Source organism: Notothenia rossii, assembly GCF_949606895.1.
Source record: "Notothenia rossii genome assembly, chromosome: 11".
In the NCBI taxonomy this organism is placed as follows: domain Eukaryota; kingdom Metazoa; phylum Chordata; class Actinopteri; order Perciformes; family Nototheniidae; genus Notothenia; species Notothenia rossii.
In genome coordinates this window covers 27,575,822-27,602,173 of record NC_136910.1, presented here as the reverse complement: position 1 = coordinate 27,602,173, position 26,352 = coordinate 27,575,822, and the positions used below count along the sequence as shown (strand labels likewise).

At 43.9% G+C, this 26,352-nt stretch overlaps 3 protein-coding genes across 17 annotated transcripts in view; 2 read left to right on the top strand and 1 right to left on the bottom strand.

Moving 5' to 3' along the window:
- Positions 1–26,352, bottom strand: part of cUnh18orf54 (chromosome Un C18orf54 homolog) — an 83,218-nt gene that overhangs the window by 47,230 nt on the left and 9,636 nt on the right. The gene's annotated exons all lie outside the window — the stretch shown is intronic.
- Positions 1,059–5,623, top strand: LOC307024350 (E3 SUMO-protein ligase ZBED1-like; the record flags this gene model as incomplete). The annotated part of the gene is made up of 3 exons (XM_079658415.1): positions 1,059–1,476; positions 2,146–2,765; positions 2,935–5,623. 3 exons carry the CDS (start codon positions 1,059–1,061, stop codon positions 3,337–3,339), a joined length of 1,443 nt encoding a protein of 480 aa, XP_079514541.1. The 3' UTR covers positions 3,340–5,623.
- LOC307023982 (uncharacterized protein) lies at positions 11,128–20,844 on the top strand. 2 transcript variants are annotated; one of them, XM_079657723.1, is made up of 5 exons: positions 11,128–11,237; positions 12,826–12,926; positions 15,830–16,858; positions 17,148–17,303; positions 17,857–20,844. In XM_079657723.1, the coding sequence occupies exons 3-5, from the start codon at positions 16,721–16,723 to the stop codon at positions 17,962–17,964; spliced, it is 402 nt and encodes a 133-aa protein (XP_079513849.1). In that variant the 5' UTR covers positions 11,128–11,237; positions 12,826–12,926; positions 15,830–16,720; the 3' UTR covers positions 17,965–20,844. The 2 variants fall into 2 exon arrangements, 1 of the variants encoding a protein (XP_079513849.1); XR_013803809.1 differs by having other exon boundaries at positions 15,830–16,849; positions 17,148–20,836.

Below are 26,352 nucleotides of genomic sequence, written 5' to 3'. Positions count from 1 at the left end.
TGGATGCCTCTAGTGCCTTAGTAGCCTCCTTGAATCTCTGAAGAAACATCACCATTGCATTCAAAGTGTCTTCGCTCAAGTCGTTCAGACGACCCTCTTCCCCCCTTTCCAACAGCAGTGCACGAACGTCCTCATATTGACAGCTGATCGACTCGAGCATTGTGTGGACTGAGTTCCAGCGTGTTTCCACTGATGCTTTTAACGTCTTTTTAAGGCGATTCTGGAGACTCGTTTGCTTAAAGTAAGTTACGAGTGACTTTGCCCCCGTGACAAGCGTAGTCACTTCCTCTCCGAACGCATCTTCTTGGCTTGGTTTCCCGATCGTAGTGTAAAGCACGGTGTTAAGGATGTGTGCAGCACAGCTCAGTCTTGTGACGGAGCGAAGGGCTGCCACTAGGGCTGAACGATCTATCGTTTTAGACCGAAAATCGCGATCTCAGACAACACGATTTTGGGATCGTCAAAGCTGCGGTTTTTCTTGGTGCATAATAATAATAATTTCGTGAATAATTTCACATGAATGCCCAAGGCTCTGTGCCAGCTACCAATCAGAAAGCTGCAGCCTGCGCGTGACCAGATGACGTGTTCTCCACCCCAATCAGTGTGTAGCTCGTCATTAAATTTCAAGCATGGCAGAAGCGGGAGCAGAAGCGGAGCCGACTAAATTAATACCAAAAAGAAACAGCACGTCGGTCATTTGGCAGTATTTTGGATTTGAGGATGATGATGAACACCAGAAACAGGTGATGTGCCAAACATGTCGTGTAAAAGTGGCTACATCGGCTGGCAATACCACCAATTTACATTGCCACTTGAGAGTTCACCACCTGAACTTGTATGAGCAGTGCATGGCGAAAAAGAACCGTGAAAAATCAAGCAGCAGCCATACTTCGGCAAGTTAGCCAACAATAACATCATCGTTCGCCAGTGTGACGCCTTATGAAAAAACTAGCCGAAGACACAAGGAGATTACCGCTGCCGTAACGACTTACATATCGAAGGACATGGTGTATGTAAACACAGTGACCAAAGACGCATTTAAAAGTTTGCTACGCACAATGGATAAGAGGTATGTTCTGCCCTCCCGCACATACTTCAATCAAGTTGCCATCCCACAGCTCTACACAGAATGTAAGGCCAAAGTTCTAAATGATCTGGAAAACACTGAGTTTTATGCGTCAACTACTGATCTGTGGTCAAGCAGAACGACCGAGCCCTACATGAGTTTGACCGTGCATTTCGTCAACGCCAACTTCGAGTTGTGTAGCCGTTGCCTGCAGACAGCATACTTCCCCACTGACCATACAGGGGAGAATATTGCCATGGGGCTGAAGGAGTGCTTGGCCAACTGGGGTCTAAAAGAAGAGGCCCAGACGTGCATAACAACAGACAACGCTACAAATATGATCAAAGCAATGGAACTTAACCAATGGACCAGACTGCAGTGCTTCGGACACAGGCTGCATCTTGCAATTGGTAAGTACAAGAATGTGTGTTCGTGCGAGTGTGTATGTTTACAAAGTTACTACAAGTGTGAGAGTTCGTATTATCCTCGCAGAGGCCCTAGTCTCTGCTATATTACTCTGCCCTCAAACACAGTTGGGAGGGGGGAGGGACGAAGCGCCGAGAGGTTTGTTGTCAAGCTGTAGTTAGCTGACCAACTGTTAGCGCAATGCTACTTTAACATACTGTTTATCCTAGTGAGAAAAATGAACCCTTTCATGGGTAAACTTTAAAACCTCCCAATACTGCTTGCTTCTGTTTAATTGCGGATTGCCGAGAGATGCAAAGGCGGTCTCCCCTATTTTTGAAGCCCTTACTAATGGGTCAATGACGTTTTTGTAGTAGCAGATGTCAGGGTGGTGCAACCACAGCTGATGCCACTATATTACGAATTAAATGATTTTTTGTTTTTTAGTGGAATATCTAAAAAGCATATTCCTTGCTTGTACATTAATTACCAATTACAAATTAATTTATGGGCAATAACTTACTGTGGTAGTACCACCTGACGTCTGCTGCTAAAAAAACGTCATTGAACTTAATACAAGATGACAACAGATGTAATCAATATGTTATGAATTCTGTGTTATGAGCTATCCTTATGGCTTTTCATACTGTAATACATGTAATGTTTTCCACCAGAAAATGCTGTCAAAGATGATCAAAGAATCAAACGGGCCACAGGACTTTGCAAGCAGCTGGTTGCAGTCTTCACTCACAGCTGGAAGAAGAAGAGGGCATTCAAACAGGCACAGCAAGACTTAAACCTACCTCAACAGTCACTGGTCACTGAATGTCCGACACGATGGGGCTCACGGCAGAAAATTATTGGGAGGGTGTTGGAGCAGAGCAAGGCACTGTGTCAGGTTCTGTCTGAAGACAGGAAGACGCGGCACCTGATCCCCACTTGGCAAGACATAGATGTACTTGAATCTGTAAACAATGCCCTCGGTCCTCTTCAGGAGTTCACAGACGCCCTCTCAGGTGAGGACTACGTAAGCGTGTCATACCTGAAGCCAGTGCTCCATCTCCTCAGAACAGCAACGCTTGCTGAAACTGACCAGGACACGAATCTCACCAAGGAGATCAAATCAAGAGCTCTCCACTACATTGAAGAGAAATACAGCGACCCAGTGACACAGGAGTTCTTGGACATCACATCCTTCCTTGATCCAAGATTCAAGACAAGCTACATAAGCGAAGAGAATGTCCCATACATCAAAGACAGAGTGAAGATGGAAATGGAACAGGTGGCACAAAAGGTAAGCTGTCCTTTTTCTTTGTTGTTTCAAAATAAAACAAAAAGTTGTATTTTTAGTTTTTTTTTAACTATACTCTACTGACATTTTAAACTTTTAGACAAAATGCCTCGTTGGTCTTAATCACAACTGATAGCAAAACATTGATGCCTCTTATTACTGTGTGTTGTAGGAGCAGAGGGCTTGTGTCACAACCCATACCATGCCCCTGAGTGCAGAAGAAGAACCACCATCCACCTCTACAAAACGAAAGCGGTCACTGGGCAGCTTTTTTAAGACCAAGGTGGTCCCTGCTTCCTCTACTGTGCAGTTGGAGGATACCATTAAAGCAGAACTGGACAATTACCTCATAACTCCTACCATTGATGGAGAGCAAGATCCACTGGCCTGGTGGAGAGTGCACAATGTCAACTTCCCATGGCTTAGCAAGTTGGCTCGTAAGTACCTTTTTATACCAGCAACGAGTGCACCATCAGAGAGACTGTTCAGTGCCAGTGGCAATATTGTCACATGTCAGCGTGCATGTCTGAAGCCAGCAAAGGTTGACATGTTGGTTTTCTTGGCCAAAAATCTCTGAAGGGATGAAGGGGAAGATTTATTGATTTTTGTTGTTGTTCTTCTGCACTTTGCCCTGAAATCTCTTATCGGCACCTTACCCTGACATGTCTTTGTTCCATTAAAAAAGATCTTTTTTTACTTATCTTTTGTATACAGACTAGATGTAAAATAATTTAACCAGTTTGACATCTTTTCTTGATGAGGAAAATGTAGGGTAATTTAAACTTTTTAAATTATTATGATTATTATTTATTTTTACTACCTTTACATTTCACTTCCTCTTGCCACTTTATTTGAAGAAGAAGCACAGGTTTCTGAATACACGGGTTGAATATCTGTAACTGCTGCTGATGTTGATGTTCATAAGCTAGCTCCTTTGAGCCATTTTGCACTACTTTTAAGGTAAGACTTCTTTTTTTGCTCCACTTTGTTGTTATAATTTATAATTTGTATGTAGCCTACGTTATTTTACAAAAGTGCAATTATTTTGATGCTGCTGAGCCATTGATCTTTTTAATGCTTGATATTTTGTTAATAAACAGTCTTGCATTTGAAATCTGTTGCCAGCCGTTTTCATTCTTGCATTATCTTAATGAAATTCATTGTTTTAATTAATTTACACTGAAACTTGATTTAAGGAAAATAAATCGTGGTTGAAATCGAAACCGCAATCTCTGCCAGAAAAATCGCAATTTCAATTTTTTCTTAAAATCGTTCAGCCCTAGCTGCCACTATGTTTGAACCCCTATCTGTCACATACACCAGTTTGGTGAAGAAATCCTCAATGCTGTATCTCCGCAGGGCTTGGATTATTGCTGGTTTGATATTATCAGACGTTTTACGCAAGGTGCTATCCCATTCCGACGTAGAAAGCACCCTTTCGACTAGCTCCCACTTGCTATTGATGTAATGTATTGTGTGACAAAGGTAGCTTATTTTCCGGTAATCATCGGTCCACATGTCTAAAGTGACTGCTCCATTGTACTCACTCATCTGTTCTCTCAGCTCAGGAATTATGCTTTGGCGTATGTCTTCTGCATATTTTGTCACTCTGCGAGATATTGTTGTCGGATCTGGTAACAGCTGCATTGCATCGACACGGCCAGCCCGCGCACCAATGTCAATCAATCCCTGTGCTAATCCAGTGAAACCATCGCCACACACCGTTTCGAATGATCTAACATCACTGCAGACAAATTGTACTGCTAATTTGGACACCGTCTCCTTGTCTTCCCTTTTGGTTGCTTTAAGATCACGGTTATTGGTGAAGTATTGATTGATTGGTCTTGTACCTGTGGCATTGGCAGCGCAGCTCGACTCCATATGTTTTTTCAATGATGAAGTACCTAGCTTGCGGCTATCATAGGCCAACACTTTTTTGCACTTCTTGCAAGCAGCGAACCCAGCGACCTGGTTGTGTTCTCCATCTAGGATGAGTCCAAAAGCCTCCCAGACAATGGATTTTGCTCTTGATGAAGAGTTTTCGGCAATACTGTATTCTCCGCTGGAGAGCTTCGCCTTCACCGGCTCAGTCATTTTGAATGTGGCGTGCTCAGCAGCAGATTGGCGGCGCATATGTTATGATGATGCGCGGGCCCGCGGGGGAAAGGTCATAGGATTTAAACATTACATTAAATTATCATTTTTATATATTTCTTATGCAACACCCGCGATCCGACCTGCATCTTCTTTGTTTTACCCGTACCAGAATATTTTTTGTTGAAAGAATACCACCCGCGATTCACAGTTTTTTTTTCGGGTACCCACGGGTACCCGACCCGAGGCAGGACTCTGCTGTGTAGTGGCTTTTAACTTTATCCATAATTAAGCCACTGAGGGATGGGAACGGGAGAACTAAGTTCGGACGCGTGTTCCAGATGACAAAACAATGTCCATACGAGTGTATATCTTTCAATCCATCGATCCTTTTATTTTGTTGTCCATATAGCCTTTCTGCTACCATTCAGATACCAATATATGCACGCCAGTCACACTGAAAACAAACAGGTTTAACACACACTGCTCCTATTGACAAAGCTTCTGCCGACACGGTCGAAAACTGTTTGTTTTCGTTCAAAAACACCTGCACCTGATCACCTAGTGATTACATTTATACACACACACAAGTGAATACTCCATCTTGTGTAGAAAGTTGGAACTGCATCATTAATTAAACGTGCAGATAAAATACAAACAAAGACACATGCATTTATGGCTCCAACAAACTGGTTACAACCAAGGTGTGCAGAAGACCTGAGGTTACTTACTGTAATCCCAGTTTCTATGAGTAGATGGCGCAGCCCTCTAAGGCTATCGCTATTGGGTAATCCCCCTGCGCCCCCGCGCAGCACTGAAACACTTGTAGTCCACGCCCACCCGCAAGGTGGGCCCCACCCTCGGGCCTCCTTCCGGTATAAATAGGAAGGAGGCCCGGCAATCTGCTCCCATACCAAATAACTTTTCTTCAGCTATTCGTAGAGCCAGTGGGGCCCAGCGCTTAGAGGGCTGCGCCATCTACTCATAGAAGCTGGGGTTACAGTAGGTAACCTCAGTTCTATTTCGTATATGGCTTCGCCCTCTAAGGCTATCGCTATTGGGTTAAGGGTGGCATGATGTAGTCTGCGCCCCACTGGGTCCGCCCGGCACTAGAAGCACGGACACACCTGCTGAATAACACCCCCTGCCTGTTGTGCCATGCGTAATGGCGCATCACCGTCCCTGGAACATAGCAAACATGCCTATCTTCCCGACGGTGTGAAGGCTGGGAACAATACATACCGGCCGCTGTGAGAAAGTAGAGACGAAGGTCCCACCTTGCCCAGCGATCAAAGAGGGGGAACAGCAGCTCTCTGCGTGTCAGACAGGTAGGAGAGCGCCCAGCTGGATCCCTGACGTCACTCACTCTGACCAGGCACTCCGTACAAAGTGTGTCAGAGGAAAAAGGAACATCCCTCCTATAAGAGGGGAAAAGGGCCGCTCTCCGCGTGCCGAGAGGCAGGAGAGAGGCGCACAGCTGGCTCCCTGACGTCACTCACTCCGACAGGACACCCAGTACAGGGTGTGTCAGAGAGGAATGGGAGACATCCCTCAAATAAAATGAATAAACGAACAGGGGGAAGACCAAGATGCAGCAGTGCAAATATCTTCCACTCCACATTCCTCCGTGCAAAGCCGTGGAGGAGGAAATTCCTCTGGTGGAGTGCGCATTGATGTTCTCCGGGGGCTCCACTCCAGAGGAGACATGCCTGTGACACAGCCTCACACAAACTGTGTGACAGCCATTGTGCAGACAGAGGTTGCCCGATCGAGCGCTCTCTATAGTGCACAAACAGGCGCTGAGAATGGTGCAAGGCAGCCGTGCGCGCCACATAGCAAGACAGCGCGCGCACAGGACAGAGGAGATGAGACGTGGCTTCTTCCTCCGACCTGTAAGGAGGGAGAAAGAAGCCATCCAAGGTGATCACTCTCGACTCTAAAGAGCTTGTGATGATCTTTGACATAAAAGCCGGGTTAGGGCGTAAAACAGCCGAACTGCCATCTCCTTGGATCCGGAGGCCTGACGGAGCCACAGAGAGAGCAGACAAATCACTCACCCTTTTCGCTTATAGAGCCAAAAGTAATACTACTTTGGCTGATAACAGTTTAAGGGGAACCTGGTCTAAAGGTTCAAATGGGGCTTTGCTTGGTGTGTGTAACACCAAAGCCAAATCCCACTGATGCGCCAGTGCGCGTGACACAGGTCTGAGTCTCGTATACTCCTCGCATAACACGGCTGCTGCGCTCTGCGAGCCCCTCGGTTCAATTCGCCGGGAATATACATTGCTCTGATAAGAGCAACATCTGTGCGCGCCCAGAACAGCAGCCGCCTGGTTGCATTCAGAAGCTGCGCAGATCGTACTCCTCCCTGGCGATTGAGGTAGGCTGCTTCCATAGCCGTGGCCTGTTGTCTGTGCAAATCAACACATGTTTGATTGTACAACGGGGCGACTACCCCGTTCTTTTCCAAGATTTAGAAAAATAGCGGGCGTAAAAACCGCGCAAGACACTGTTCCTGGGATGACAGGAGTGTTTCTTGTATCCCATGGAACTGCTGGGGGGACAGGCTTCTCTGTGAAGTGCCGTAATGGTCGTCATGGTGACGAGCCACGCCATCGCCGCCGCTGCCCGTGAGGCAAAAGGGCTGCGAGGGAGTTTCCACACGCTGCATTTCACTCCGTCTCTCATCATGAGGCGCATACACGCCCAGGGGATGAGAGGTGTGTGCATGCTGTCCACACAAGGCGTTATAACGGTGCTCGTGGGTTATTATGACCGTGTGTAGGAGGCATATCTGGGACAGAGGAATGCCGCGAGTTCTGCAGTTTATAAACCAATAGGTTAAAACAGCAGGCTTCTGCAGCAAATGAACCACCTCTGGAGTCCCCCTGTTGGAAGAGACCCAGGGGTATCATCACGTGACCAGCTGACGCCAACGCCGAGCAGCTGCGTCACGGAGAGGGCTGTGTGGGTTGTGACACGACGGAGGAGAGCTGTCAGTTCCTCCCCTCGCTGCCGCAAGAGTCGCGCTCTCATGCTGGCTGAGTTTAATTCCACTCAAAGTTAAACGATTGTCTGAGAGGGAAGAGGACAGCTCTTCTTCCAATTTATTATGAAACCCAGGCTTTGACAGATGCGATACGAGATGTACCGTCTGTAAAGCGACTTCCTCCCTGGAGCGAGCCAGCAAATAGCAGGTCGTCCAGAGAAAAACCACACTCTCATCCCTCCTCTGTGTAGTGGCTCCAGCCTTCTCTACACAAAATGCGAGGAGCCAGGAAATATCCGAACAGCAGACGATTGTCTGGTCTGATATTCCCTGAATGGAAAACGCAGGAATTTCCTGTGTTTCGGGATGATGGGTACGTGGAAGTATGCATCCTTCAGGTGGAAGTGAACCAGTCGTCCTGGTGAACACATTCCAGCACCTGTTTGATCGTCAGCATGTGGAATACTGACAGATCGAGGATGTCTCATTCCCCCAGTCTTTTTCGGGATTAGAAAAATAACGGGAGTGAAAACCCCTGATTTTCCTCCCTTTGAGGAACCCTGGAAATATCCTCTTTCAACAGGAGTTCCCACAGCTCTGAATGGAGTGCAATACTGTTCCTGGGATAACAGGAGTGTTTCCTGTATCCCATTGAACTGTGGTCCCCCCCCACAGTTCAATGGGATACAGGAAACATGTTACATTTTATTTGATGTAACAGCCAGCCAAAGTCCTTTTTTTGAGTGAAGGCAGGATGGATCCATGCTTTCATGTGGTTTACCACAACTTCTGAACCCATTGTCCGAATGCCGCAGCAGAAATTGAGACTCTTCCAGATCAGGCAACATTTTTACAATCTTCTGTTGTCCAGTTTTGGTGAGCCAGTGCGAATAGGAGCCTCAGTTTCCTGTTCTTATCTGACAGGAGGGGCAGCCTATGGGGTCTTCTGCTGCTGTAGCCCGTCTGCTTCAAGGTTCCCTGTGTTGTGTTCAGAGATGTTCTATTTCGTATATGGCTTCGCCCTCTAAGGCTATTGCTATTGGGTAATCCCCCTGCGCAGCACTGAAACACCTATAGTCCACGCCCACCCACCTTGCGGGTGGGCGTGGGAGAGATGGCGAACTGCAGGACGTATCCTCTGCTGATCAGCCTGCTCATCCATCTGTCCATCAGACACACGCGCTGCCACTCTGAGAAACACTCTAAGAGCAGGCGCTAATGCTGGAGATTTTCTGTGGTCGTCATGGCAACGAGCCACGCCATGGAGCCTCCACACGCTGCGTTTCACTCCGGCTCTCATCATGAGGCGTGTACACGCTCAGGGGATGAATGGAGGTGTGTGCAGTGCTGCCCACATGAGGCGTTATAACGGCGCTCATGGGTTTATTATGAACGTGTGTAGGAGGCGTATCTCGGACAGAGGAATGCCGCGAGCTCTGCAGGTTATTAACCGATGTTAAAACCGGCAGGCTTCTGCAGCGAGCCCTGCTGTCTACTTAATCAACAGATTAGTGGCAGCCGGCTTAATTACCGGCTCCGCTTCCTTGGAGGCTCTCGTGGAGCAGACCAGAAGCGGGGGAGCCTCACTCCCCTTTGACTCGCCGCCGCAAGACCCTGTCTCTGGGGTGGCGGGGGAGCGGAGACGTGGGACGGAGCCCCTGCAGCCGCCGAGGCGGTTGCTGTGGGCGTCTCTCCGCTTGCGGCCTCCTGTGGCCGGCGTGGACGCGGCAGCTGCTGCGGGTGTTGGTGCCGCTGTGGCAGCTCAACCGACTGGAGCCAGCTGTACATGCTGGCGAATGCCGTCCCCCTTTTCCGCGGCCGTCTTCATGGACTCCACCATGGCGTGGAACTGGGGTCCGAACAGCCCGTCCGGGCTGATTGGAGCGTCCAGTAGCACTTTTCTGGCCGTCTCCGTAACAGACGCCGCCGCGCTGTGGTGACGGAGAGGGGGAAAGCATGTTCGGCCGCCAAGCTGGCACCCTGCTCCGACTCTGTCTCCCCCGTCCGGGGGAGAGGAGGGAGGGGAGAACCGAACGGTGAACCGTGGAGGGAGGCGGGGCAGGAGTTGCTTCGGACTCCTGCCCGGCACTCTGCCCCCAGGGACACGAGGCCCCGTCCGCGGGCTCGTAAGCCTGGACGGGCCAATCGTCCTCCTCGGCCACAGCAGCAACAGTGTCCGCTCTCCGCTTCCTGTCGCCCGGGGGGAGACGAGCGCAGTGTGTGCTACCTGCTGGTTTAGAGCCGCGTACGCGTGCTCTGACCCCCGGCAGGATTCGCACACTGCTTTTATCTCCGCAGGTCATAACTCATTATGAACCCAGAGCCACATGAGGGACAATCACGGACGCAGTTGTTGCTCATGATGATTCTCAATTGCTGTGCTTCAGTAACTGTGCTGGTTTGCTGAAAAAAAGAGGGAGCAGATTGCCGGGCCTCCTTCCTATTTATACCGGAAGGAGGCCCGAGGGTGGGGCCCACCTTGCGGGTGGGCGTGGACTACAAGTGTTTCAGTGCTGCGCGGGGGCGCAGGGGGATTACCCACTAGCGATAGCCTAAGAGGGCGAAGCCAAATACGAAATAGAACATCTCTGAACACAACACAGGGAACCTTGAAGCAGACGGGCTACAGCAGCAGAAGACCCCACAGGCTGCCCCTCCTGTCAGATAAGAACAGGAAACTGAGGCTCCTATTCGCACTGGCTCACCAAAACTGGACAATAGAAGATTGTAAAAATGTTGCCTGATCTGGAAGAGTCTCAATTTCTGCTGCGGCATTCGGACAATGGGTTCAGAAGTTGTGGTAAACCACATGAAAGCATGGATCCATCCTGCCTTCACTCAAAAAAAGGACTTTGGCTGGCTGTTACATCAAATAAAATGTAACATGTATTTTCAACGTAATAATTCCATGTTTCCAAGATGAACGTGATGAAAACATGTATGGTTTGCATGAATCGCAACAACTTCACATTTATTAGATTCATTCATGTTGAGGTAAACTGAGACAAAGGGATTAGGTTATATATGATTCCCTCTCCAGAGCAGAAGGTGGTGCTAGAACCACCAATAAACTGGATACCAACTAATGTAAAAGAGACAAAAATCTATCTACTTTTAAATGTTCACGGTTGTAAAGATGTGAAACGACAAACACGGCTTGAACAATAAGGCATGCTACATTCTTGACAGCTCCTTGACACTTCCATGGATGTATTAAGAGAACTCTGCCAGACTCTGCCATTGTTTTATTTTTGACCGCGATCTGGCGGGAAAGGTTTTTCCCTGCATCCTGTGTGCACTCGCGATATTTGGGCGTAACCGTAAACTTAACCATCATCATCGCGAGAGAGGATCGTTGAGACAAGCAAGACCGTTGGCGAAAGTTGGAGGAGGTATGCAGAAAACATTGTCATCTAACTGTGAAGCTGTTACTAAATGTCATCAACTGCTAGTCCATCAGCGATATTGTGGTAACGTTGATAGTTAATTTGTTATTTAGTGTTATTTTGTATCTCACTTAAAAAGCCGAATGAACCGATGAACATGCTAAAGCTAACGTCGTTAACTAGCTAGTCTGTAACAGCCTGTTAGGGAGATGGTTAAAATATAGGATATCAGGATTGAAAACTAAATGACGGTAGCATTACCCTGGGAAAGTTAAACGAAAAGTGTTCTTAGGCGCTTATAGGTCAGTAATATCAGCCCCTTTTACAAAGGAATGTTGCGCTGTTATTCGGCTGTGTCACGTAAATTAGCTGTCAAGCTAGCTGCCATGCGGAGCTGACTGCCACTGTGGTTTTCGCTCGGCAGTTAATGTTACGTGACGGGAGCCGCTCTGCCAGTGTCAGTAGTCGCACTCTCCGTCTCTCCGCAAGCTCTCCCTGCTCAGCATATAGTTATGTTCGGCTCGGTGTCACTGCACCCCCGGGCCAGTAACATACATGCTGCCTGCACTGCAGTGACAAAGAGCCGGCTGAAAATCGGCAACGTTTCCTTAATATTCCTCGATTTTAAATATTGATGTCCACGCATTTTCAGTAATAATGTTGTCAGGCACTTAATAATAATACTTGTGCATGTCAGTGGCAAAAACAAGCACTTCAACTTTGAGTAATATAGGATAATGTAACAATTCAGTAGGTACCGAGCCCCGGTATTAATCAAAGGAGTCCCGGGAATTATAATTATTAAGACTCTGGTACCGTTAAGCTCCAATGTTATAAGTCTTTGTATCGGTACTGGAGACATTTAAAACATATGTTATATGTATTATGCTACACAAACATTATATTGCAGTTTTAGTTTCGCCAACTCCGTTTTTAATACGCAAAAAGACTGCAAAATGCGATCTTTCCAATCTAGCGTCTGTGTGCGAGGGGGGGCAGCACACACACACACACACACACACACACACACACACACCTTGCAAAAGTACACCACACTCAGACAGAAATGCACCGTTTTCGACTTTTTTTTTTTAGTAGCTCTATAGCCCCCTCCACGAGTAACATTTCCACGTCAGGTATTATGTAAGCAAGCAGCAACACACGGAGTTAACATAATTATACAAACATGGGTTAATGATTAGAGGTAACTGAGTTATTTATTTTGTTAAAGTTTCAGCTATAAAACAACCATGGTGCTGTTTCTTTTGATGTTAAATATTATTTATATATTTTAAATAAAAAGTAATGTTAATTCTGTTTACAGTTCTGTCATCACATTATTTAATGTGATTTGTTAATTCAGTTTTAAAGCTTAGCACTTAGGCTGGATCCATGTCTTTTTAAATTGAAGAACTCTGTTGAATTGGTTTGGATATGACTAAGTAATTTGTCAACTTCTGTCTGATAAGAGGACTGATAAGGTTCGGTGTAAAAAAAGCAGATGTAATGATGAGTCTTAATTTACAGCAATATTGCGAGTTCTCTGTGAAACTTAACTTTCATGTATGTTGATTGGTCTCTCAATTTTTCACAGCAATTTGTGACTGCAAAAGTTCCTGTGGCTGCTGTCCGGCTGCAAGAGTGTCCTGTCTAACCGTACCTGTGTCTGCAATCCAACTTCATCAGTGACTGCAGGTAAAATGTGTCATCTGCCATTCTCAAGTTCAAGATTGAAATGTTTTTTTAATTTTTTGCTGGTGATTTTGTTTTGGTGGGCAAATGTGGAGGTGTAAGGAGTGTAGTGAATCTCTTTCTGGTAGATATGAGTTACTAAATCATTTTTAGACTACAGCACCGGCATAGGCAACGCTATCCATGCCCACAGATAAACTGCCCATGTACATTTAAGACATGGAATGCTTTGCACATTCATTTAAATAGAACCCATCCCAAACAAAACTCTCAGGAGCAGCTGGAATTGTCAATATTCAGTTGTCATTTGTGCATTTCGAGCGAACTTCCTACGGAGAGGGATTATTTTGTACACATTGGAACTCATTTTAAGAGTCATGAGACTGTTCCTTGTATGTTTGTGGGTTGCAGTTTTGAAACAAATATATACGCAACATTTCACTCTCACAAAAACAGGAAACACAAACCGCATACGTTGAAAGATTTCAAGCCAGGTGTAGTTAGAACCACTCTAGTTGCACAAGAATCCTCTGATAATCCCGAGGAATACGCACATAATCAAGATGACTCTGCAGTTGAAGTACACAGTGCTTGTTCAAGTAGTGATGTGGATGTAACTCAGAACTCTTCCAAAGTAATTGAGAAAAACTTTGCTGCATCGTTGCTCAAGTTAGAGCATTTTGCACATGTGCTGGGTACAAAAATTGATGAGTTTTTGGAAGAACTGCTTTACTTAAGTTCAGCAACATTGCCCCTCTCCATTAACATTCTTGAAGGTGTATTTCAGAAACATAGTCCCACAACTGATAAGTCTGTGATAACAGAAGTAGCCACTGCTCTCTGCGCATCAAACCCCTTGCTCAAAGCCATAGGGAAAGGTGGTCCCCTAAGGACATCTTATCTCCGCAATCAGTATTACAAAGACAGCTTTAATGTTGTAGAACCCATTGAGTACATACTTGATGCCAAGGAAAAATTGAGTTTTCAGTATGTGCCTGTACTCAAGTCTTTGCAGCAGCTCTTTCAGAGGAAATATGTTGTAGACAAGGTAGTTGAAAACCACAGAGTGCAGCAGAGTAATAGGGGGACTGGGGAACAACAGATTTACAAATCTTCCCAGGATGGTTCACACTTCAAGGAAAACGGTTTTTTATCAGGGGATGACTTAAGAATTTTGTTGACTATATACGTAGATGACTTTGAGATTTGCAATCCTCTGGGTACTTCTCGCAAGAAGCATAAGCTTTGTGAAATCTACTGGACTTTGAGTAATTTGCCTCCAGGCTCACATTCATCACTATCCTCGATTTACCTGGCGGTCTTGTGTAAAACTGATGATGTGAAGAAGTATGGTTATTACCGTGTCTTACATCCTCTTCTTCAAGATATGATAACTCTAGAACATGTTGGTTTTCATTCCATTGCTTGGCAGATGTCTTAAAGGCACCATTCAGGTTGTTGCGGCAGACAACCTGGGAGCTCACAGTATAGCTGGTTTCAATGAGAGCTTTTCTTGTGGATATATCTGCCGATTTTGCACAGCAACAAGTACAGACATTTAAACAAAAGAGGTAAAGTCAGGTGCATTCAGTCTAAGGACAAAAGAACTCCATGACTCTCATGTGAAATCAGCGCAGGAGAATGGGGCAAGCTGTTTTGGGGTGAAAAGACATTGTTCCATCACTCAATCTCTTAACCACTTCAGTATTCACACGGGTTATCCTCCAGATATTATGCATGATATTTTTGAGGGGTTAGTGCCAGTAGAGCTTGCACGTTGTTTGGCATTGCAGATATCTAAGAAATATTTAAATGTTGAAACCCTCAACAAATCTATCCTCCAGTTCCCCTATAAGTGGGCAGAAAAAAACAAACAGGCCACATGTGATCTCACACACATTTTCTAAAAGAAAAACAATAGGTGGGAATGCCCATGAAAATTGGGCTCTGTTGAGACTACTCCCATTCATAATTGGGCATCTGGTGCCTGAGGGTGAAATTGCATGGCAAATACTGTTAGACTTAAAAGACATTGCAGAGCTTGTGGTTGCGCCAACACAAACAGATGAGTCAATTGCCTATCTTGAGGGCAAGATTTCAGAGCACAGATAAAAGTACCAAGAACTCTTTCCTGATGTGCGACTGCTACCAAAGCATCATTATCTGGAGCACTATCCACAACTGATCAGGATGTTTGGTCCTCTTGTGGGCCTCTGGACCATGCGTTTTGAGGCCAAGCACAGTTTTTTTTGGTGTGTCGCAGGTTGCGCGACACACCAATTGCTTTAAAAATGTGCCCCTCTCGCTAGCTACTAAGCATCAGCTAATGATTTCCTATCAACTGGTATCATCCAGTTTTGATGAAGCTGCCCTGGAAATCACAAGGGTCTCAACAGTGCCTTTGGATGTATTGAAACAAGAAATAGCTCAGACTATTGCACAGAACTTCCCTGGTACAACTGAAGTTCACTTAACAAAGTGTGTGTCAAGCAAAGGGGTAACATTCAGAAATGGGATGATAGTTGCTAATGGGTCTACAAGTGGACTGCCAGACTTTGGAGAGATTCTTCAGATTTGCATTGTACAGGAGAGACTATGTTTCATGGTGAGAAGGCTTTATGGGTGGTATAGGGAGCATTTCAGAGCCTTTGAGCTGAGTCCAGCAAGAGAAACTGTTTTGATTGAGCTTGAGGAACTGGCAGATGACTATCCTTTGGCAGACTACTTTGTTGGACCTCTCAGAATGGTGACATTAAAAAGACACATGAGGTAACCGACAGATTTAACGTTGAATGTTTATTTTGTCCTCTCATTGCTCTGTTGAAATTAAGATTAACCCTTGTGCATCCCTTGAAAAAAAGGTTCTGTGTAACATGTAGGCTAATTTTCTCATCCCTCTTTCACAGACGGCCGTGGCATGGCTACTCCAGTGAAGCTCAGAATCATTTTAGGAGAAAACAGTTCCCAGAGATTGATCCTTCCAGATGGGATTCCAGAGTCTTTCACTGAACTCACACAGAAAATTAAGAGGCAGTGTGGAATAGAAGGGGAATTCAGGCTCCAATTCATGGATGCTGAGTTTGGGAATGAATTCACCAACTTGCTGTCAACATCAGATGTCCAGGACAGAAGTTCCATCAAGGTCATCTTTACATCAGTTGCACCTGCACAGTCTGTTGGCTCCCTGCCCCCTCCCTACTCAGCTGCTGCCACTTCCCGCTGTCTAAATGACTCCTCATCTCTCTCATCTGGAAGCTCCGTCAATACTGACATACTGTCTTCTCCTGAGTCCACGTCAAGATCATCTGGATGGCCCCCTGTCTTCATTGTGCCCCGGTTCTCTTACGACACTGAACTACAGCTGGACAGGGCCAACGCTACTTTCAAAACGGACGGAACATTGTTGAGTCATGACAACAAACTTAAATCTGCCATTCTTGATGGCTTAGCTGAGAAGATTATAGAGTACAAAGTCTACCTGTCTGACAGTGAGTTTGAGGAGGTAGCAAAAGCTCTTGTCTCATCACATCCATTGAAAGCACCCGGTTCTTTCACTGGATATGGCGGATGGAAGACGAGCTGGAAAATAAACTTGCTAACTACCGAACAAAGCTTAGAAGCTTGGATGCCCCGAAGTTGTAGTGAATGCTCTAAAACACAAACCTGATGGCAAATGCCGTCCTGGCTATGGTGTGAAAAAGCCGAAAAAAGCAGAGGTGAATTACTGCCCCAGCTACCCATCCGGGGACACGGCAGAGACGCTTGAAAAGTTAAGAGTGACCTTCCTCTCAGAAGTAATGCAAAGGAATAATGAGGACAAGGTGGCAACATTGATGGAAAAGACCTTTGCATGCAGAAGGCAAGAGGTTGTTCGGCAGGCACCAATGATAGCCGATTTCAAAACCAGGTGGCCGGCTCTCTTCCATGTGCGTGAGGTAAGTGAATGAATGTGTGAAGGAACGTCCCCTTTTTACTTTTATTGGGATATATATAGTAGACAATGAATGCTTACGGACTGCACAGTTTGTGCCATATAAAAAGACATATTGACAAATTCTGAATTTTGTATGTACAGTGGCATTTGTATGCAGGAATCATATAAATAAATACATGATTTATGCAATTGCATGTCTTAAACGGACTGAACTGCTAAATCAAACCTGTAAACAGTGACATCAAAATAGCCAATCTAAGTTTTGTGGGTTTTTTCTTTTGTTGTTGTAGGTGAATGCAGAATTTAAGAGAAACACAACAATTAATTTGCAATCCAAGTTCTTCTCTTTGCTGGATATTCACTCTACAAGCCTGATCGACGTGTATACCAAGAAAGGTGGAGTTCAAGGGAAGAAGATCAAAAGCATCATGCTTCCCATAACCCAGGTATGAAAACAATGTAAAGGTGACAAAGAAACTGTAGGAGCTGTACAAAGTCTAGGATGTTCCATGAATAGCATCCGGAGCATTATGTTTTCGATATGTTTTTGACACTTAGCACCACATCCATTCCCCCAGTGGGGGTCATTGTATCAGAGTGAGCGGCATACTATTATGAAGGCCTAAAATAACGCACTACAAAGCCGTCCCTGACAGCAGTCTTTCATGGAAATGGCAGATGTTCCTACCCCAATGGTCACTGAGTGTACTGTAGGGCTGCAGCTATCAATTATTTTTAGTATTTCTTCAATAAAAAGCTATTTTAAATATTCAAAATAAGACAGGTCTCCTCAAATGAACAACTAATTGTTTTCCGTTTTTAGAAAAATGTATTGCTTAAATTGCATAGTATATTATCTGTCAAAACTAAACCCATTTAATTAAAGTGCAATATTACATTCAGGGTTTTAAAGAAAACATTTGTGAAATGGTGAAACCCAGTCTGCTTGTTGTTCTTAATGGGCTTTTTTATTGTATGTTTTCTGATCTGCATTCTTAGACTGACAGCATTGACGTGAGACGCGAATGCATCCTCAAAGGTCTTTGTGTCTACCGGTACTTCAACGAAGATCCAGAGAAGCTGGTGAAGGAATACATGGTATGTTGATTTACCTTTTTTATCTTCACAAAGAGGAGGATTATCATAGTTGGAATGGATTGTGTTTCCTCTAAAACTAACCCTTAGGGCAATGTTGCCTTTACATCTTGATGATGTTGGATGTGTTAATGCTTTTTGGAAACAGTGTTTTTTCTTTTTCTTTTTTTTCAATTTGGAAAACCCAAACTACATAAAGCTTGATATGACACATTATAGAAATGGGATGTAATGCACATCAGTGAAAATCACTCTCCTTCTTATTTGTTTTTTCACAGAGCATTGACAACAGCAGTCAAACGGCAATGGCAGAGATGTTCTTCGGAATATTTGTCATTCGACACGAAGGTGCAGAGCCTGGGGATAACCCCGAGAACGTTGGGATCATTCTGGAGGGGGTCGAAGTGCTGGATGATTTGGGAAACGTATCTTTTGCGGTGGCGATGATGTTTGCTCTCGTGTATGCTCTAAACTTGAGCTACCCTCCAGAGCTGAAGTTTAGATTTGAAGCACTGCAGAAAATAATGATGGAGCTAGATGGAAACAGACTATCCACAAAAGGACAAGTCCTCAAAACATTGCTTTCCCGTGCCTAATGTCACTGTTTGGGATCGCCTCATGTTCCAAACACGCAGCCATCAGAGAATGAGTGACTCACCTTGACAGAAATGTTGATTATATGCAAGAAGTATAAAAGTAAGCATTCAAAGTTGGCTGTAGCATGGTTACGTGGACCTCACTGAGCAGAGGGCTGTGCGAGGAGGCAGATGTTACCATGTTGCCTTAATTGGTCTACTGTTGAAACATTTTAATATTTGGGAAGAAACTAAATTTTTTCAAGCATCTTTCAGTGTAAAGCATTGTTTACCTTTGCCTATTTTGGGAAATATATATTCACTGTTATATTTGATAACATCTGTCAGCGTAAAGCATTGTTTACCTTTGCCTATTTTGTGAAATATATATTCACTGTTATATTTAATAACATCCGTCAGTGTAAAGCATTGTTTACCTTTGCCTATTTTGTGAAATATATATTCACTGTTATATTTAATAACATCTGTCAGCGTAAAGCATTGTTTATCTTTGCCTATTTTGTGAAATACAATTTTATTTCAACATCTCGCGTTTGTGTTATGTTTCCACCCTTGAAGCTCACTAGACTGTAGACCAGCCTTTCCCAAACTCAGGGTCGCGACCCATTCCGTTTTGATTGGGTCGCCAGTTAAATGCATTGCTAAACATATACAGCGTCAGAGCTGATGGCTGCGTTGCAAATACAATTTTTTTTATAATTTTTGTATTTTATTTTGAAAATGAAATTATGCAATATAGCATTGTATATTGAATGATTTAATTTTCTAAATACAAATAAACTAAAAATAAAAGATTGTATTTGTATCAGCTCTGACGCGTCCACCGCGAAAGTTTTTGCGCTGTCTGTTTGTTGTCTGTTGATTAATCCCGATCGTACATGATGGCAAAAAGACGATACAAAGAGGAGTTTTTAAACGTTGGCTTCACAAAAGCTGTTGAAATGGAGAGGAGCGGCCTCAGTGTGTTTTATGAGGAGAGGTGCTCAGTAACGAAAGCTTGAAAATGAATAAATTGGACCTGCATCTCCAAACAAAACATCCTCTGCATCGGGACAAATCGAAGGATTTTTTCATCTGCAAAGAAGAGTCTTTCAAGAAGCAGTGTTTTGACGGCGGAAAAGTAAGTCACTCATTTTAATCTTTTGTTTTGTGTTTTTGTGAGTTTGACAGGGTCTGTTCTGAAATTGTTTCGTTAATGCAAAGTTGGATGAAATGCAGACTGAGCCCCGGAGCGGCCCGCCAGCTGCGTGCTCTCGCGCGTCCTCTACTCGCTCCCGCGAGTCCACTACATTCTGCAGCGGCACAGAGCGGTGTTTCAAAACAATAACCACAGGAAGATTAGAGGGAAAGTGACAGGCAGTATGAGAAGGAAAGCGAGAGAAAGTATCAGCCGCACGGCCGTGACTGCTGCAGTGGGATGCACATAGGAATACATATGGGGGTTATTCCCTATCTTTATTCAAGAGCGTGGTCTTTAAATTTGAGAGCACACTTTATTGATTTCACGTTCAGAATATGTATTTATTTCCCTCAAACCCTGTCCTCACACTCAAATAGTGCCTGCTTGCGCTTAGATTTGCTCGGCTTCTGCTCAAACTGTACGCTTGCACTCAGATATATTGCTGCGCTTACAGGTTTCCTGTGTTCCAGTTTAAAACCTTCTCCTTGCACTCAGGCTGTTTCTGTGCGCTCGTGAAATGTCTGCTCTCAGATTTCTTCTGTGCACGCTTGGGTCTTTTGTGCAACAACCATGTCAAAATCCCTCCGTGGGGATTCCCCACAGTATTGACTATGTAGTCGCTTTAGATAAAAGCGTCTAACAAGTAACATGTAATGTAATGCGCTATAAATGCGGTTGCCAGGTCCACATTGGGTATACAGCGTACGCCGGCTGGTATTAAAAATCACCCAATAACCCAGCAATGTTAATGATAATATCTTCTCTGTTATTTTCAGGCATTCAAAGGGAACAGAGGTGCACTGAGGGCATCATATCAAGTCAGCCTCCACAAAAAGAAAGTTAATCAGTTGCCAAGTGTTGGAGTTTCTTTGTCTCTCAGTGTTTTAAAACAGCTCTGTTCATTTAAAAGTGTTTTAAAAATGTGTGTACATAGTTTTTGATCTAGTGACAAACTTAATGTTGCACTTCTGATCATTTAAATTTGGTTTCACCTGTGATTAACTGAATACACTTGACTGCACTTAGTGCACAGTTACTGTTTTGTCCCTTTCTGTTTGGAACATGTTTGTTCTTTGTTCATTTAAAATAGTTTAAAATTGTGTGTACATAGTTTTTGAGCTAGCGACAAACTTAATATTGCACTTTTGATAATTGTATAATTTAAATTTGTACTGTATATACTTGACTGCACTTCCCATGTTTCGTCTTTCTGCTTTGATCCTTATTTCTTCTGGGCAAGCTCAAAGGGAAGGTTGTTATGGTGAGAAACCTAATTGCTGCGATGCACTTTTATAATTAAATAAATATTTTCATTTACATTTTAAATTCATGGTGTGTTGCATTCTTTGTTTATAAATGTACATATTATGGAAAATCATGACATTTTTTGAGCTTGGGTCCCTTAGGACCACAACATTTCTGTTTTGGGTCTCATGCTGAAAAAGTTTGGGAACCCCTGCTGTAGACGGTTGAAATTCTGTTTCTGTTAGTTCACTCTAAACGTTTTAAATGTGTAAACACTCAAAGTTATTCTTTGAATTAACTTGATTAAATCATGGACAGTATTTCCACATGATGAAATGGCTTTCTTTCAGCTTTAAGCAATTACGTTGACCCAACCCAAGTAAATTAAGTTGGTAACAAACCTTATAAATAAGTAGTATCAATCCTAATAGATTACATTGACCCAACCCACGTAAATTAAGTTGGTAACAAACCTTATAAATAAGTAGTATCAATCCTAATAGATTACGTTGACCCAACCCAAGTAAATAAAGTTGGTAACAAACCCCTTAAATAAGTAGTATCAATCCTATTAGATTACGTTGACCCAACCCAAGTAAATTAAGTTGGTAACAAACCTTATAAATTAGTAGTATCAATCCTAATAGATTATGCTGACCCAACCCAAGTAAATCAAGTTGGACCATGAAATTGCTTAATCTTGAAAGAAATTGATTTAATCATGTGGAAATATTGTCCATGATTTAATTACGTTCATTGAAAGAGTTATTTTTTTGAGTGTTGTATCAACGGTTCAGGCTGGGGGTGGTGGTGTAATGGTGTGGGGGATATTTTCTTGCTGTACTTTGGACCCCTTGTTACCATTTGAGCATTGTTTAAACACCAAAGCCTATTGTTGCTGACCATGTCCATCCCTTTATGGCCACAGTGTATCCATCTTCTGATGCTAGTTCCAGCAGGAAAACGCGCCGTGTTTCAAAGCTCAAATCATCTCAAACTGGTTTCTTGAACATGACAATGAGTTCACTGCACCCAATTGGCCTCCACAGTCACCAGATCTAAATCCTATAGAGCACCTTTGGGATGTGGTGGACCGAGAGGTTCACATCATGGAGGTGCAGCTGACAAATCTGCAGCAACGATTTTATCGTGTCAATATGGACCAAAATCTTTGAGGGATGTTTCCAGCACCTTGTTGAGTCTATGCCCTGAAGATTTAAAGCCATTCTGAAGGCAGAAGGGGGTCCAACCGGGTACTAGCCAGGTGTACCAAATAAAGTAGACGGTGAGTGTATATTGGAGACAGGTGGAGGTTCGATTAGCACACCAGCACCAGCATTTGTTTTTCTTACAATGGAGAGCAAAGGTCAAAGGAGAAGTCATTGTTCTGTTGGATTTTGGATTGTTGGAACCAAGGATAAATAAACTGCACTAAAGATATTCTTGCTTGGAATATTATTATAAGTTATAATAAAGTTATTTGAATATAATACCTAATGGAAAAAACCTCCTCCACCTGTCTCTGGATTGATGTGTGTTCACCCATGCACCAGTAAAAGCCCCAAATCTTGTGGTGAGGAATAAGAAACTGACTACATTTAATTCATAACGGGAGGCAGTGATGTTGAGCTGTAGGTAGTAAATTGAATTTGTTGAAATCAGGAGGCTTAGTAAAACAAAAAGCACTGTTTTGTAAACCAATACAACATTTCCTGAAGAAAAAAGGCACCAAAAGAAGCCATCAGAACATAAACAACTCAAAGTGAAAGCCACCAGCTACACATCTATACACAGCTATACATTAGGGCTGAACGATACACCGTGTCATGGCGATACCCGCGATATGCGCATGTGCGATATTCACATCACAGGGACGTGCGATTTTATTTTATTTCATTTTTTTTTTTAGGATGTGCGATATTAAGTAGGTAAATTAACTCAAACACGTCATGTTGCAATTATTTTGCTGCTTGCTACAAAAGGAAAACTTGCGCGGCTCTCATGTCAGGGGTACTTGAGTGAGTGACATGCAGGCTCTGCATGCACAGCAAGCCACCAATCACAATCATTCTTGATCAGATCACAGCAGGCCCAGCCCCGCTCGTTTGCAGACCATCAAAACACCGGTAAAAAATGAGCGAGGCACAGGAGGACAATACAGACGAGAATGAAGATTTACTTCCAAAAAGAAAAGCAACATCTGCCATCTGGAACTATTTTGGATACAAAAAAGGTTCTTCTCTTCTTCATTCACAGATGAACCCCCTTATTTGAGGGTAAGCAACATGCATTATCATGACATGTTAGATCAGGGATCACTAACTACATTTGTTCAAGGGCCAAAATGTATCCAATAGACACTATCGCGGGCCAGCGATTTTTATATTGCCCAGCATTTTGAAGTTGGGGGGGGGGAGGGGGGTGCTAGTGGAGCACGCTCAGGTACTGCGGACCGCATGAAGCTTAGCAGCCTCTTCACGCTAACGAAGGATCACTTCTAGGCAGGGTTGGGAGGGTTACTTTGTAAATGTAATCAGTTACTGAATACTGAATACATGCTCTGAAAGTAATCAGAATACAGTTACAGTTACGTGTCTTAAAAATGTAACGTATTACTTTTAGAATACTTTTGGAATACTTTTTTTTTCCATAACAGATGGGTATGTTTTGGTGTATAGGAGACACTTATTTTACTGTTTTAATGGCTTATCAAGAACTCAAACACAACATCTTGGTGTCATTCTGGACAGCTCCCTCTCATCTGCACCCCACATAAAAAACATCACCCGGACTGCATTCTTTGTCCTGTCTTAAAACCTTTCCTTGGAATATGTTATGAATTGTAAGGTGTCCTTGGGTGCTTTGAAAGGTGCCCCTAAATAGTATGAATTATCATTATTATTTATTATCTGAAACGATGTAATAACTTTTAAAACTTTTTCCAGTCACTTGCCCCATGCATTCAACAGCAGCAGGCCTTTCACTTTGATTTGATCCCGTTATGAAATGTCATGATTTCAACGATAAAGAAATGCTACATAAACGTTATCTTGCACATTTTATCTAACCATCTCCGTTTCTGACTTTCAATATATTTTAAAAGAGATCACTCTCTCTCATCTGCGTGCGGGGGCGGGGCCTCACAGACACGCTGCATCTCTTTCTCGCTCAGACATGCTGCAGCGCTGTGCGCACACAGTTCTGCCAGTAATGAATATTACATTTTGTGAGGAAACTTTTCCAGCAATAATTCCAATAAGTATTCCAAAATGTATTCACTTCAGGTTTACGAATGTAACTATAATCAGATTACTCGTTTTTCAAATGTAATGCCAGCTGAATACAGTTAGCCTACTTGATATGTATTCTGATTACGTAACGCCGTTACATGTATTCCGTTACAACCCAACCCTGCTTCTAGGCTACTGTCCCGCAGCTGCTGCCTCTCTGTTGGACTCTGTCCAGTCGGAGCTGGGCTACTGCTGTGGGGCGGAGCGCATTAACCAGACTCTTCACAACGAAGGATCAGTTCTTCTTCAAGGCAGGGAAGGTTACGCAGTACGCAGTCTACTGACCTGCAGCTGCTGTCTCTCTATTGGACTCCGGTACTGCACATTACTCACGAGATGTTGTAAAAAAAAAAAAAAAAATGGGTGGAAGGCGAACGTAGTAACCACTCCGCCAACGCCACAGTCACCCTCGTCATATGGGCCGGATGAGAATGTCTGGCAGGCCAGATGTGGCCCGCGGGCCGCCAGTTGGTGGTCACTGTGTTAGATCATGACTTAAGGTATGATGAGTCAACCAGTTAAGATCCAGATGTCCGTGACTCAAATCCTTCATAAATTCTTAAATAGTTTTAAAAAAACGCGATATATACATCTCAGGGGAAAAAAATATCGCAATGTCAGTTTTTTTCAATATCCCTACTATACACGCGCTGCTGGTGTAGCTCGTAGCAAAAACACATTATACCACCCAACACTGTGGAGAATTGCAGACAGTCCTTTTTGGTCAATTTTTGTAATTTGTTCTTGTTTTTGGGGAAAGTGGGCCTTAAAAAAGTTTGAGAACCCCTGACCTCCTAATAGGAGAGAATGGAGATTACATTACATTACATTGCATTTGGAGATCTTTTAGAAAAAAATCATAGTGAGACAGATAAAGTGGGGCAAAACAGTATTTAGTCAGCCACCAATTGTGCAAGTTCTCCCACTTAAAAAGATGAGAGGCCTGTAATTTTCATCCTAGGTATACCTCAACTATGAGAGACAAAATGAGAAAAAGAAAATGCCAGAAAATCACATTTTCTGATTTTTAAAGAATTTATTTGCAAATTATGGTGGAAAATAAGTATTTGGTCAATAACAAAAGTTCATCTCAATACTTTGTTATATACCCTTTGTTGGCAATGACAGAGGCCAAACGTTTTCTGTAAGTCTTCACAAGGTTTTCCCACACTGTTGCTGGTATTTTGGCCCATTCCTCCATGAAGATCTCCTCTAGAGCAGTGATGTTTTAGGGCTGTCGCTGGGCAACACGGACTTTCAACTCCCTCCAAAGATTTTCTATGGGGTTGAGATCTGGAAACTGGCTAGGCCACTCCAGGACCTTGAAATGCTTCTTACGAATCCACTCCTTCGTTTCCCGGGCGGTGTGTTTGGGATCATTGTCATGCTGAAAGACCCAGCCACGTTTCATCTTTAATGCCCTTGCTGATGGAAGGAGGTTGTCACTCAAAATCTCACGATACATGGCCCCATTCATTCTTTCCTTTACACGGATCAGTCGTCCTGGTCCCTTTGCAGAAAAACAGCCCCAAAGCATGATGTTTCCACCCCCATGTTTCACAGTAGGTATGGTGTTCTTTGGATGCAACTCAGCATTCTTTCTCCTCCAAACACGTCTAGTTGAGTTTTTACCAAAAAGTTCTATTTTAGTTTCATCTGACCATATGACATTCTACAAAATCCTCTTCTGGATCATCTAAATGCTCTCTAGCAAACTTCAGACGGGCCTGGACATGTACTGGCTTAAGCAGGGGGACACGTCTGGCACTGCATGATTTGAGTCCCTGGCGGCGTAGTGTGTTACTGATGGTAGCCTTTGTTACTTTGGTCCCAGCTCTCTGCAGGTCATTGACTAGGTCCCCCGGTGTGGTTCTGGGATTTTTGCTCACCGTTCTTGTGATTATTTTGACCCCACGGGGTGAGATCTTTCGTGGAGCCCCAGATCGAGGGAGATTATCAGTGGTCTTGTCTTCCATTTTCTAATAATTGCTCCCACAGTTGATTTCTTCACACAAAGCTGCTTACCTATTGCAGATTCAGTCTTCCCAGCCTGGTGCAGGTCTACAATTTTGTTTCTGGTGTCCTTTGA